The 15,385-nt window shown below is 39.9% G+C and overlaps 1 protein-coding gene across 2 annotated transcripts in view; it reads right to left on the reverse strand.

Moving 5' to 3' along the window:
* Positions 1 to 15,385, reverse strand: part of LOC106053042 (breast cancer anti-estrogen resistance protein 1-like) — a 73,611-nt gene that overhangs the window by 23,265 nt on the left and 34,961 nt on the right. For both annotated transcript variants that reach the window (XM_056034643.1, XM_056034642.1), the window contains exon 2: positions 12,902 to 13,129. In XM_056034643.1, coding sequence (XP_055890618.1) covers positions 12,902 to 13,129 — 228 coding nt within the window. The remainder of the gene's footprint in view (positions 1 to 12,901; positions 13,130 to 15,385) is intronic.

A 15,385-nucleotide genomic window follows, 5' to 3' on the forward strand; every position in this document is an offset into this window, starting at 1 on the left:
TACAAACAAACATTTGACAAACAACAAACAATTCTGAACGTTTCAAGACATAAACGATTCTTTCTTTAAGACGAGAAGAGAACTATTACGAAGTCAAGGAGTGTATAGCTAGGCTAGAACACTTTCCAGTCCTGACGGCAAAGAAATTAAGGTCACTGTCTGACCCAGCTTCTGGCCACTTAACTGTCACCATTGAACAGTGGACAATAACAGTACTGATTAGTAGGTCAACTGGCAGCCCAGACGTCGGCAGTACACTGATTTGGAAGGCAGGTTGTAACTCTACAAGTGGTGTGTAACATTGAGTACAGAAGTCAATATCTTGGTCTAACCACTACATTCACTTACAAAAGTCAAACTTAAAAAGCCGATACAAAACAAAAGAGGTGATGTGTTGGGAAGAGATTTTAATAATTTCCGGATATTTCCAGAACATTTTCGTATATTTTGCAATTTCCGGATATTTCCAGGACGTCCTGTTAAATCGACAGGAGGCCGCGGGAAATATGTTATAAGTTATCAAATGGTTTAATTTAATAATTTGTACACCTAAAATTAGCGCGGGTCCTATAAAAATGCGGGGCCCACTGCGGTCGCATAGGTTGCAGTGGCCTAAGGTCGGCCCTGCAAAATAGCGGCGTATGCTACGCCGCCGGTCGACTAGTTTAAACGAATTCGAAGCCTCCCATTCTAGGATCAAGTTGAAATTTTACACAATTAGTGTCACTGTTCCTAACAAAACACGAATCAATACCGAATAGTAAAGCGCTTGGGTTGGGTTCGAATCCTGATGAAGACAGGGGTTTTTAATTTCGGGATCTTTAGGGCGCCTCTGAGTCCACCCAGCTTTAATGGAAACCTGACATTAGTTGGGGAAGGTCAATGCAGTCGGTCATGACACCCGAGCTAACCGTGCTGGCCACATGACACCCTAGCTAACCGTAGAACCAGATGACCTCTACACCCTCCGCCCCATAGATCGCAAGGTCTGAAAGGGGAATTTTTTTTATTTCAGAAGCCTCCCATCAAAGTGAACACTACAGCTAAGCATTACTGTTGAAATAGTGGTAGCGCGGCTGGCCATTGTTAATGGGTGCAATTTTGTCAACAGTGACCATCGGTTCTGATGATTGCAGAGATGGGGGGGGGGGGGGGGAAGGGGGGGGGGAGAGACATGGTTTGTTCGGTGCAATTTACGATATCTAAGTCTATAGATATCTAGACCAAACAGATTAAGGTGATTAAGAAAAATGGCATTTTTTTTTTACCTTTGGTTTCGTCATTATTTAGTGGGACGCTGTAAAATGTGTTGTAAATTGTTGTACATGTTTCGGATGTTCCTTCAGAGTTGAAGATAGTTTACTTCCTAGTCCAAAAAATTCCCGCAGGACGACGGGGGATGGGAGCGGGCAGGGTTTGAACCCGGGACCATCGATACATCCAAACGACAGTCCAGTGCGCAAACCGCGCTTCATATTTTAATCTAAACATGTGACTGTGTGTTAGTGTTTTAGGTTATACAGAAAACAATTTTTTAAACTTTAGGATAAAAAAAAATTGTGTTATGGAGTTTGTGTGTGTGTGTTGTTTTTTTTTCTATTGGGGCGGAGAAAAGAAGTTAGGGATTGGTTGGTAGCCAGGCAGTGTGAATGATGCAAGATAAGCGGGACTGTCATAAGCTGTCTTGGGTACGAGTAACGAGCCCAGGATGTCAGAATGTAAAGGCGAGTTGTAGTGAGTGAGATTTTGTTCAAAAATACTATTTCATATTATTGATAACGTCTGCTACTTTTATTTCACTTGATCTCACGTTGAATTTGTTTACATATTGCAATAAAAGTTCTTTTTAATATCGTTTACAAAGTTGTCTACCAGCAGTTAGGTGCTACAAGTCAACGGCCGTCAACACCTGATGGTATCACTAAAAAGAATGAAAAAATAAAATCATTTTAGCTTTCAGGGTGTACCACCAAATAGCTCAAATAAATACACAGTGGCGTAATAATTCTCAAACCATTACCCTCCGAAACATCACGTCAGGACTGAACAGATGGGCCTCCTTCGTTCAGTGCTAGATCTACTATAAAGTTAATGTTTCTTGCACTTCTGACACTATTTGATTTCGATCAAGGAGTCCCCCCGAATCATACAACCACGTGAACCAAACATGAAGCAACTATCAGGGGGCTAGCCTAAGGGACACACGAGAACCCCTATTCAAGCACTGGGTGTAAACAATGTGACTAATGATTCTTTTAAGCGAACTCCCTCTTGTCAGCTGATGGACTATTAGAGTCGTCAACAAACAAGGAAGTCTTGAGTCTATCCGGGGCTTACCATCGAGTGACTTAAGTCTACACCCAACTTTGGCTAAAACAAGAATACTGACTGAACAAAAACAAACAGTCTGATCATTTTTTTAGTTAAAAATTAGAAAATCTAAAGTTTTTTTTTCGTGCAAATTGAATGACCCCATACGCGACCAGACTTTATGGCTATTGGTGTGAAAATCTGACACTCTTTTTTTTAAAGAGATTCATTGTTCCAGTCAGCAGAAGGAGAAATCTGATTGGGGGAGAAAAACAACATGGCTGACCAAATCGTTAGAAGGATGACCGGGGAGGGAAAAAGAGCGCCGAAAAATTAATGCATTGGCTATTAATAGAACTTTGCGTAATATGATGTCAGCGCGCTAGCCAATGGGGGTTTCCTTTTGTTTGGATACAAATTTAAAAATAGATTAACGGGAGATTTCAAGCGTAGAGCTTCAACTTAGAATTTTCAACAGCAACAATAATAATAGTAATCATAATAACAATTATTATTCAAACCTTTAAAACCCATAAGAAAATGTGTCTTCTGTAATAGCTCTCTATCTTTAGGACTATACTCTGTGTACATGCATATGATAAAAGCCCGCAATTACTACAACCCAAAGAATCGATCCTCCTCCCTTGCCCCTCCACCCCATTGAGCGTTGTTCGCTTGTACTCTTGTGTCCATGAGCAGAGTTATGGGAAATTCCCAATCAGAAGCATTTTAAAAATGTCTATTTTGGTTGCAGTCGCAATTCAAAGACATGCGCAATGGCAGCATCTGTGCGTGACTAAGTAGATCTAGATCCAGATTTATGTATTTAATGAAAACCCGATACAATTCATTATTTGAAAACTAAAAATAAACAAAGTACCTTTTAAAATTGAATATAGTACATAGGTATACAATATAAATATAGAATACATGAAGAGATATTCTTGTCAATGAGACAATTTAATGATAAAAAAAAAATATATTGCCAAATTTTTTAGATTATTTTCTGATGAATGTATAAATAATGTCGTGGGGAGACTTCGTATCAATGTGTTAGATTTTTCTTGTCATAGGAAATACATGTGCGGCAGTGTTCTATCAGTTGGTACTGAAAGCAGTGTTCTTGAAGCTGAAACCAGAGGCCGTGTCCTATCAGAGGTCACTAGAATCAGTGTCCTAACGGCACTAGAATCAGTGTCGTAACGGCACTAGGATCAGTGTCCTAACGGCACTAGAAGCAGTGTCCTATAAGTTGGCACTAGAATCCTATCAGACGGCACTCGGAGCAGTGTCCATAAAACTCTCACAACCAAACACTGTCAAAAGATGAGTCACTAAGTAAAGTCACCTTGACATTCGTTGAAAATGTCAGGACCATTTAGCAGTAATTGTACACACCAGCCCCCCCCCCCCCCCCCCCATTTAAACCCAACTTTTGCGGTTGTCAACATGTAAAGAGAAACCCAGAAGTAGACCTCTCAGTTCAACCATTCAGAAACCACGTCACGTTACTGAAGACTTAACTCTTTCTCTCCGTAATTATTTACCACATTCTGGTGGAATCAACGCTGGTATCGTCCGTTAGGAGAGAAAGAGTTAATGACAGCAGTGTCACGTGATCAAACTGTACAGTGCTGATGCATTCGCGTGACAAGAGAAAGATGGAGGTTTCTGAGCATTTCCGCCAGCCTGCTCTTGAAGATATTAAATCATTTACCGGTAACATAAATGCTTTTTTTTTTTTTTTGCAACTTGACATATCCGTGAAATGAACAATACAAATAAGAGTTATTCCTCTTTCCTATGCCCGGGTTAAATCAGTCTCGGTTAATAAACAGTTAGTTTAAGTCAAATTCCTCAACGTTAACAAAAAAATATTTTTAAAATACTTTTTAAAAAACAAAGCTTATATAAAGCGTACTTGTATCAATTAGGTTGGATCAGTCATGTAATTAAATCTGTAATAGATCTAGACTAACAATAAAAAAATATATAAAATTAAAAGGAGGGTGAGGGGTGGGGGGAACGACCTGAATTCGAACTCATGGCTCAAGCTTTTTCAGGCTTTTCAAGCCAACACGGTAACCACTCTGCTAGTGGAGAGCTTATGAACATGGAAGCTAGTATAGTTAGGTATTGTTTCTAAAGTTTCGTCCCTTTTCTTCGGGCTTGTGTTCACTAAGACTCAGACGACGACTTATAAAGGGGACTAATTCAGCTTATACCACCACTTCAGTCAATTACAATTTCTTTCCCTTGTTCGAGATACCAAACAAAACACTTTATTACAAATAGATAATTAGCTTAACTGTTTAATTTTTTAAAATTGATTCTTGTGTTGTCAGGTAAAAGAAATAATTGTGCCAAATTTCAGCTAGATCCGAGATTGGGTGTGGAAGAAATCACATGTACAAACTTTGTTTTTTTTATACCAGACAGACCGAGTGAGTTGATGTAAGCTTTGTAAAAGCGATAAGAAAACCCAAGAGCAGGACTATGTTCGATAAGTCATGGTAATACCCTCCAGCGTGGTGGCATGTCATGTCACGGTGACCTTTATCTTAAGGGCTTCAAAAGGTTTAAACAACATGCTAACTATTTTGCCTGGTTGGGGGGTCGTCCAAACAGCAATGATCTATTTCCGTTAGAAATAACTGTTTTCTAGACAAACTCAAAGATTTTTTTTTAGTCGCTAGAAATGTAAGAGAAAAAAAAAAGGGGGGGGGGTCGGAGGGTCGGGGGGAGACATTAAAACGACTAAAAATAATTTTTAGTGCAAACTTGTTAAGTAGACTATTGCACTTTTTTTTAATCTCTATACCAATGAGATACCGATTCGTAATAGTCTGATTCAATGTTTGCTTTTTACTCTAACAAAGCAAAAATTTAACGACTGACTGATCGCAACTTGACGACAAGCTCCGAAAAAACGTGTCACGGTAAGCAAGTAAAGATGTCAAATCCCCCACCCCCCCAAAAAAAATGGCATGGATCCCCCACTCCACCCCCTACCAACAAGCACTACCATTAAGTTTCCAAGTGACAGGTTTCAGTTGGAATAATATTCCACCAGCAAGGCAAACCGTGAGATGGTCTCAATCTCCCGAAGCATGGGGGGGTGACTCTCGGAGCAAAGCAAACAGATCCATTGAAACTGGTGTCCCGAGCAGCTACCAGCAACAATAACACAATCATCGGCTAGCTCAATGAAGTGTGTCCAGATTAAACAATCGGCAATCAATGACGTGAGCGGCCCCCCAAATCCAACTGTTCAAAGAGCACGCCGACCCTGCCCGATGAGTCGGACCGAGCAAGAGGCAATACCATGTTTATTAATTGCCACATTGTTATGCTACAGTGCTGCGGTGTATGGTGAGATTGCTACAGTGTAAAGCTGGATTGCTACAGCGAAGATCTACATTTGCTGCAGTGTCCAGCCTGAGTTAACAGTTTAGGCGCAAATGATTCAGAAACATGTTGAAAAGTACAAATTATTCTCACATATAAATGACACTATCAGATCCGTAAGGTCAAAGAGGCAATACCATGTTTATTAATTGCTACATTGTTATGCTACAGTGCTGCGGTGTATGGTGAGATTGCTACAGTGTAAAGCTGGATTGCTACAGCGAAGATCTACATTGCTGCAGTGTGCAGCCAGAGTTAACAGTTTAGGCGCAAATGATTCAGAAACAGGTTGAAAAGTACAATTATTCTCACATATAAATGACACTATCAGATCCGTAAGGTCAAAGAGGCAATACCATGTTTATTAATTGCTACATTGTTATGCTACAGTGCTGCAGTGTATGGTGAGATTGCTACAGTGTAAAGCTGGATTGCTACAGCGAAGATCTACATTGCTGCAGTGTGCAGCCAGAGTTAACAGTTTAGGCGCAAATGATTCAGAAACAGGTTGAAAAGTACAATTATTCTCACATATAAATGACACTATCAGATCCGTAAGGTCAAAGAGGCAATACCATGTTTATTAATTGCTACATTGTTATGCTACAGTGCTGCAGTGTATGGTGAGATTGCTACAGTGTAAAGCTGGATTGCTACAGCGAAGATCTACATTGCTGCAGTGTGCAGCCAGAGTTAACAGTTTAGGCGCAAATGATTCAGAAACAGGTTGAAAAGTACAATTATTCTCACATATAAATGACACTATCAGATGCGTAAGGTAGACAATCTTGAACACAAGGTATTTCAGCTGGTTCAACTGTGCCATTTAGAGCAAATAAGAGCAAGAGCCTGCTAACAGGACCAATGACATATTCTAAGCTTGTCGATTAATACGATGGTATGAATGATATTTATTTTTGGTAGTTGTGTCTATGATTATTAATTTTTTTTTATATTGACAAAACAGTTGGATAAACAATGACTAAATGTGGGGAGAAAGGGGTGGGGGTGGAGAGAAGGGACTTGGCAGGTGATAATCGTGATCCTGGAAACAAGAGGAATGCAGCTGCTCAATTGATCGTATCTAGCGAATAGAGAAATTCACCGACCTAGACGTTAATGTTGATACATCTACTTTTAACTGGTTAATATATTCACATTTAGTTACTTATTCATAGAGTGAAAAGACGAACATTCAACATACCATTCACCAAAAATTAACCTAATACAAAGAAAAAAAAATCTATTACTATCAAACTGATTTTGTACAGTGGAGCTATATACAGTGTTCAACCGTCAAGCTGAAAACTTCAATGGTAAACATCTTCCAGGCAACGCACGAGGACCGCGACGACCGCTCCCACTTGAAAGTCGTCAAGACCGTGCTAGTGACGTCAGACGTGACGTCCATTTCATTAATACACCAGCGGCTTGTCAGTGAATCGTGAGCAGGGGGGCGAGATCTAAATTTTTGGGATTGACTACGCTATAAGTTATCCGTATAGAGCTAGAAGTTGTAGGTGAAATCAGAGGTGCTCTAATTATTGCCCAGCGTCCCCCAAGTCAAGGTATACAAAGACTTGGAAGGGTCAAGGTGCTCGTCAACTTCTGCAGATGGATCATCTCCCCTTTCGCCTCTCGTGTAGAGATATAATTAACTTACGTCTGCATCCACTGCATGCTCTCCCCTTTCCTCAAAGCTTCAACCCAGAAATAAAGATAAAAAAAAAAAAATACCTGCACTTCTCGTACTTCCAGCATCCAACTGGGTTTTTATTTTCCTGTTTTCTCGTGTTTTTTTTTTTATTTTTTCACTAGCAGCTAATGGAAATAGCTTAGAATAGCGATGTCTGTCTTCCACATTGTACGTGCGTGTGTGTGTGACTTTAGTGTGTGTATGTGTGTGTGTGAGTGTGAGAAGTGTCTGTAGGTAGAGAGGGTCAGGTAAATGTTTAAAAACCGGAGGGGAAAGACGACCATAGATAGTTCATATATAGGCCAGGAACTCATTCTAGAAATCCAGATTCCCCCCCCCCCCCCCCCCGCTTCCCCATCATGTTTCACCTCCAATCCCAGGAAGATGAGGTAAAAATTCAGGAACCTGGTCAAGGGCAATGCTGTCACCTGGAGAGAATGACTCAGTTGAAATTAGGGAGAACTCTCCATCTCAGCAAGCCCCCCCCCCCCCAGAGTACTGACATCTAAACCAACTGACTTCCAGAGGATGACGTCATACCAACAGACATCGCTACTTCTAACACACTCAAATTTCTTGGTCCATTCATAGTGTGTGTGTTTTTTTTTTCCTACATGACATATTACCATGGCTTCTTACACTTGCGATAACTCGAAACTTAACCAAGATTTGCTCCTTATAAACTTAGCCAAGACTTGCTACTTATAAACTTAGCCAAGATTTGCTACTTATAAACTTAGCCAAGATTTGCTACTTATAAACTTAGCCAAGACTTGCTACTTATAAACTTAGCCAAGATTTGCTCCTTATAAACTTAGCCAAGACTTGCTCCTTATAAACTTAGCCAAGATTTGCTACTTATAAACTTAGCCAAGATTTGCTACTTATAAACTTAGCCAAGATTTGCTACTTATAAACTTAGCCAAGACTTGCTCCTTATAAACTTAGCCAAGATTTGCTACTTATAAACTTAGCCAAGATTTGCTACTTATAAACTTAGCCAAGATTTGCTACTTATAAACTTAGCCAAGACTTGCTCCTTATAAACTTAGCCAAGACTTGCTACTTATAAACTTAGCAAAGACTTGCTACTTATAAACTTAGCCAAGACTTGCTACTTATAAACTTAGCCAAGACTTGCTCCTTATAAACTTAGCAAAGACTTGCTCCTGATAAACTTAGCCAAGACTTGCTACTTATAAACCTAGCCAAGACTTGCTACTTATAAACTTAGCCAAGACTTGCTACTTATAAACTTAGCCAAGACTTGCTACTTATAAACTTAGCCAAGATTTGCTACTTATAAACTTAGCCAAGACTTGCTACTTATAAACTTAGCCAAGATTTGCTACTTATAAACTTAGCCAAGACTTGCTACTTATAAACCTAGCAAAGACTTGCTACTTATAAACCTAGCCAAGACTTGCTACTTATAAACTTAGCCAAGACTTGCTACTTATAAACCTAGCCAAGATTTGCTACTTATAAACCTAGCCAAGACTTGCTACTTATAAACTTAGCCAAGATTTGCTACTTATAAACTTAGCCAAGATTTGCTACTTATAAACTTAGCCAAGATTTGCTACTTATAAACTTAGCCAAGATTTGCTCATTATAAACTTAGCCAAGATTTGCTCCTTATAAACTTAGCCAAGACTTGCTCCTTATAAACTTAGCCAAGATTTGCTACTTATAAACTTAGCCAAGATTTGCTACTTATAAACTTAGCCAAGACTTGCTCCTTATAAACTTAGCCAAGACTTGCTCCTTATAAACTTAGCCAAGATTTGCTACTTATAAACTTAGCCAAGATTTGCTCCTTATAAACTTAGCCAAGACTTGCTCCTTATAAACTTAGCCAAGATTTGCTACTTATAAACTTAGCCAAGATTTGCTACTTATAAACTTAGCCAAGATTTGCTACTTATAAACCTAGCAAAGACTTGCTACTTATAAACTTAGCAAAGACTTGCTACTTATAAACTTAGCCAAGATTTGCTACTTATAAACTTAGCCAAGACTTGCTACTTATAAACTTAGCCAAGATTTGCTCATTATAAACTTAGCCAAGATTTGCTCCTTATAAACTTAGCCAAGACTTGCTACTTATAAACTTAGCCAAGATTTGCTCATTATAAACTTAGCCAAGATTTGCTACTTATAAACTTAGCCAAGATTTGCTCCTTATAAACTTAGCCAAGACTTGCTACTTATAAACTTAGCCAAGATTTGCTCATTATAAACTTAGCCAAGATTTGCTCATTATAAACTTAGCCAAGATTTGCTACTTATAAACTTAGCCAAGACTTGCTCCTTATAAACCTAGCCAAGACTTGCTACTTATAAACCTAGCCAAGACTTGCTACTTATAAACTTAGCCAAGACTTGCTCCTTATAAACTTAGCCAAGATTTGCTACTTATAAACTTAGCCAAGATTTGCTACTTATAAACTTAGCCAAGATTTGCTACTTATAAACTTAGCCAAGACTTGCTCCTTATAAACCTAGCCAAGACTTGCTCCTTATAAACCTAGCCAAGATTTGCTACTTATAAACCTAGCCAAGACTTGCTACTTATAAACCTAGCCAAGACTTGCTCCTTATAAACCTAGCCAAGATTTGCTACTTATAAACCTAGCCAAGATTTGCTCCTTATAAACCTAGCCAAGACTTGCTACTTATAAACCTAGCCAAGACTTGCTACTTATAAACCTAGCCAAGACTTGCTACTTATAAACCTAGCCAAGACTTGCTACTTATAAACCTAGCCAAGACTTGCTACTTATAAAATGGCTGCTTTTGTTTTGCTTCTGTGTACTGCTGTCAGATCAGCAAACTGGTGTTTCATTGTTCTTAGTCTAGTGCTGAGTCATTTATCTGCACAATTAACCTTTGGGGCTCTAATTGATTGCGATCTATCTAGTTGACCGAAGTGTCATGTTTACACACTCCTTATAATACGCACTCAGTCTCTGACAGAAGGTTTTAAAACACAACAAAGGTTTAGGGGCTACACAGTCAGTCTTTGCAGGTTTTAAAACACAACAAAGGGTTAGGGGCTACACAGTCATACTTTGCAGGTTTTAAAACACAACAAAGGTTTAAGGGCTACACAGTCAGATTTTGCAGGTTTTAAAAACACAACAAAGGTTTAAGGGCTACACAGTCAGACTTTGCAGGTTTTAAAAACACAACAAAGGTTTAAGGGCTACACAGTCAGATTTTGCAGGTTTTAAAAACACAACAAAGGTTTAAGGGCTACACAGTCAGTCTTTGACAGAAGGTTTTAAAACACAACAAAGGTTTAGGGGCTACACAGTCAGACTTTGCAGGTTTTAAAAACACAACAAAGGTTTAAGGGCTACACAGTCAGACTTTGCAGGTTTTAAAAACACAACAAAGGTTTAAGGGCTACACAGTCAGACTTTGCAGGTTTTAAAAACACAACAAAGGTTTAAGGGCTACACAGTCAGACTTTGCAGGTTTTAAAAACACAACAAAGGTTTAGGGGCTACACAGTCAGTCTTTGACAGAAGGTTTTAAAACACAACAAAGGTTTAGGGGCTACACAGTCAGTCTTTGCAGGTTTTAAAACACAACAAAGGTTTAGGGGCTACACAGTCAGTCTTTGCAGGTTTTAAAACACAACAAAGGTTTAGGGGCTACACAGTCAGACTTTGCAGGTTTTAAAACACAATATAGGTTTAGGGGGAAGGGGGGATGTGGGAATGATTTGATTCAAGGTTATGATGACCGACCTCTCCCCCCCCCCCGCCCCCTTTCAACAAATATCTCAGGTCCTCAGTGACTTCCTTTCAGCTGAACTAAGATTGGCGAAGAGGAGGGGGACAGTCGGGGGGTGGGGGCGAGGAGGGAGGGGGGGGGGACACAGACAAAGGGAGAAGACAAACTGGAAGGAGCAAATAAAAAAAAAAAGCTCTTTGGGAGGAGGGGGGGGGCTGAAGTGAGAAAGAGAAGTGGATGACTCGTGCTCTAAGACCAAACATCAACAGCCACTTGAGGACAAACAATGGGTTCAATGGTCGGAAAGATATTTTTGATTCAATCTCAGGCTAGATTTAGAGATAAACCTGAGCCAACGGTTACGTTCATTGCATTGATGTTCAGGCTACATTCACGACAAAACTAGAGCAAGTCCAAACTATCTTCATTTCACTTTGATTTCATTTTTTTTGGGGGGGGTTTGTTTTGCATTTTTTTTTTTAAATGTGCTGGTATTCTCCAGGCGATTTACCAAGTCCCAAAGTCTCACCGTGTCACCCAGCAGCGGTCGTGATAATGTGATGGACTGACCCTCCTATCAAATGTCACCAAGTGCCAAGAGTAAAAAAAAAAACACCAAGTAGGCCTCCAAAAGTCTGCGCGCGCCACGAAGTCAAGTCAAGAGCGATTTAATTATTGAGCTTTATGGCGAAAACAAAAGTCACGTTGTCTTTCATCTACTACGTCTGAGTTTTTAGTCCGGTCTGTGCTTGTGTATATATTTACTAGTTGTACTTCCCTACTCACGCATAATAACACCCCCTCAAACACACACACGTTTGACACGTGAATTCCAGCATCCTTTATCTCCCCTTTACACCCTACCAAAAAAAAAAAATCCTACTTACACTTTCTGACTATTCTTCGGCTTTTTTCGGCTACTGATCTAGATCTAGACTTATGCGTTTAAAAATAAAATACCACGAAAATATCGCTTTATACGGAGAGATGTTTTCTTGTAACACACTTCATAGATCTGTTTATTTCTTTTTTCCAACAATAATTTCGTAATGGCGATCAGCCTAATGCATTGTCCAGTGATGTGTTTGTATAGCTAAATATGAAATACAAGGAACGTTAGGAGCCTCTGCTGATGATGCATTGCAGGGAATCTCAATGATTAGGACCTGCTATGTCATTCTACCCAGGCGATACATGCTGTCACAATGTAGCCTAGATCTGGGCCAATTGTGGCCCAATTAACGGCAGCGTTGTGGCCAGACCAATGGTTACAGTGGGCTTGAACACTGAAATGTGACGCAGCAGCCTGTGGTCAGTGGAGACGAGCTATTGGGTCGAACGTCACAGCCTGTGACAACGAGGTATTGGTCTAAACTGCCCACGGGTTGCGACGTCGCAGCTCAGTGTTATACGTCTTCTGTCTCGGAGGACGATGAATGCACCCAGGGGAGTCACTGGCTAGCCGCTTTGCAGCAGCACCAGAATTTTCCTCTCCGGGGCGCATTGGGCCAGCTCAGTGTACAGCCTTCTATCACGTTTGGTCCTGGTTCGAGCCTAACTACGACCATTGGTCTCGATGACCACATATCGTGGCCAGGGTTACTTTGTAACATTTGTTAACAAAAATATCTATAGAGTCACACGCATGCTATTTAAGGCTCAACAGACATCCCGACGAAGATTGAGACGAAACGCGTGGGGGTGTTTGAATGGGTCACTACTGAGATAACGCTTTTCGCTTACCTTAGTTAAGTCCAGACTACTTCCTCCAGCCTCGCCCATGCCGGACACGATTTTCAATCTGTTGCCAGGGGCGATGCCGTGTTTGTTCCGGAGAGAGCACAGCCACCAGCCTTCCAGTCCTTTAGTATCCTGCTCTAGCACCGTCAGCACGTCCCCGCGTCGAAATGCCAACTCATCTGGTGTCTCGGCTATGTTGTCATACAACGCCTTGGCTAAGAACAGGCCAGGCTGCAATAAACACACACAAATGGCAACCGTTAAGGGGGTTGGTACGAAACGAGACCCAAAGTTTTATATATATATGTGGTTTTCTCCCCTTCCTTTGATGTTACCCGACTTCGACCAAAAAAAAAATGTTTAACGCAGGGGGGCTTGCAAGGGTGGGAGGGGGAAACAATTTCCAACAATGACTTTCTTTATGCCCCAAGGGAACTCACTCCTGTCAGGAGGGGGGGCGAAACTGTAGCCATTATTTGTTTAATATAGTGATGAGGAGTGACGGGCCCCTGAAAAAAAAAGTATTACTGAAAAATATACGTGCGTACCCCCTGTACATTCTACACACTAAGTCAATCCGGTCCATGTAGGTTCTAGATCTTTGTATAATTTATACGCTATGAAGAAATATTGTGCGATTTGATCATAGGATCGAAGGTTATGCAAAACTAATAGATTATATAGATAGATCTAAGGAGAGATATCAAGATAGAGTAGTTGCCTACTTGAGAATATTAGTATGGTTTACAAACTTTGACCTCCTTCAGAGCTAATGGGCAGTAGTGGGGTAGAGAACATTATTTTTTTCTGTCTCTTGTGCTCAGGAGGCAGATAATAGTTTTTTTTAAGTCAATGGGAATTTATATCTCTATTATATGTCTTTTACATGTCTTTTATATGTCTTTTATATGTCTTTTAGGAGTTCACTTTGGTTCGAGTAGTTTCACAGCCAGAATCTTTCCGAGTGATCTTATTGGCCTCAAACTAAACCTATACATGGTGACTATCTTGGGCATAAACTAGGCCAACACACAGTTACTACACAGACCACAAACTAGACCCCTACACAGTGACTGTGTTGGCCATAAACTAGGCCAATACACAGTTACTACATAGACCACAAACTAGACCCCTACACAGTGACTGTGTTGGCCATAAACTAGGACAATACACAGTTACTACATAGACCACAAACTAGACCCCCACACAGTGACTCTTTAGGCGCCCCTGCATTTTGACATCACGACATGAGATAACAGCGTAACAGTTAATGTAAACAAATTTCGGACACACATTTGGGGGCCCCCCTTCAAGTGGGGGGGGGGGCTGTGGGATTTTCACCCCCCCCCCTAGCTACGCCACTGACATAGAACACAAAACGTAGTGAGAGATAAATTATTTTGCCGCTGAAAGCGAATCCCTTATGTTTTTTTTTTCTTTGAAACGAATCACTTTTTTCTCGTTATGCAGGTCAGTGCTGCGGGTCAGAATGTTTTCCCCCCAGAATATTTTTCATTGTGCAAAGTTTTAGAACAGACACCAAGAATCACTTGAAACAAAAAAAAAAGTAATAAGGGGAGATAATGTTACAGAAGCAATCTAGTGGGCGGGCCCATGCGAGGCAGCCGTCCTCAGACGTTACATGGAAGAGAAATCTAGCATTCGAAAACCTGAAATCAGCGGATTAATACGTAATTGTTAACTAAGTCTTGTTTCACAAACAAAAATGTGTACGTATCTTCATATATAATAATAATAATAATAATAATCTTTATTGTTCGTATATATATATATAGCATGCATACGTTTACATAACCATTAGCAACAGTCTCACCTAGGAACACGTATTTAGAACATTTTTTAAAAAATAACACTCACTCTACAAATTTCAAATGTTAAGAAACAAAGTAGCATTTCGCGCATTCCCTATCCCAAGAACCAACAACTGCGCAAAATGCTTTCAAATCTTGTTTTAAAAGTGGTGCATGTGTATGAAAAAGAAATTATGCATATTTCGCTTTCAAAAACTACCCTTTGCGTGTATTTTAATCAAGACGTAGCCAATGTTTTCCACAGCGCTTCTTAGTTTTGAGATCTCAACGTGGCAGGCAGGCGGAAAGACATCACAATAACAACTACAGACGTTTCCAGTAGAATTTGGTTTAAAAAAAAAGGACGTCTACATAAAAACAACCCGTGATTGTAACTAGCTGACTGTATGTTTTAAATTGGCCTCGCAGATGAGACCACAAGACAGTGAACTGCGGTGTTATGAAAACAAAATAGAACGTCTGCAAGCCACTTGCTGGGTTGTTTTTCTAATCAAGTGTAAACAAAATAGTTGCGATGTGTGCTGTACATTTAGGTATTTTAATGATTACTTGTACATTTAGGTATTTTAATGATTACTTGTACATTTAGGTATTTTAATTATTATTTGTACATATAGGTATTTTAATGATTACTTGTACATTTAGGTATTTTAAT

The sequence above is a fragment of the Biomphalaria glabrata genome, chromosome 7 (assembly GCF_947242115.1).
Source record: "Biomphalaria glabrata chromosome 7, xgBioGlab47.1, whole genome shotgun sequence".
NCBI lineage: Eukaryota > Metazoa > Mollusca > Gastropoda > Planorbidae > Biomphalaria > Biomphalaria glabrata.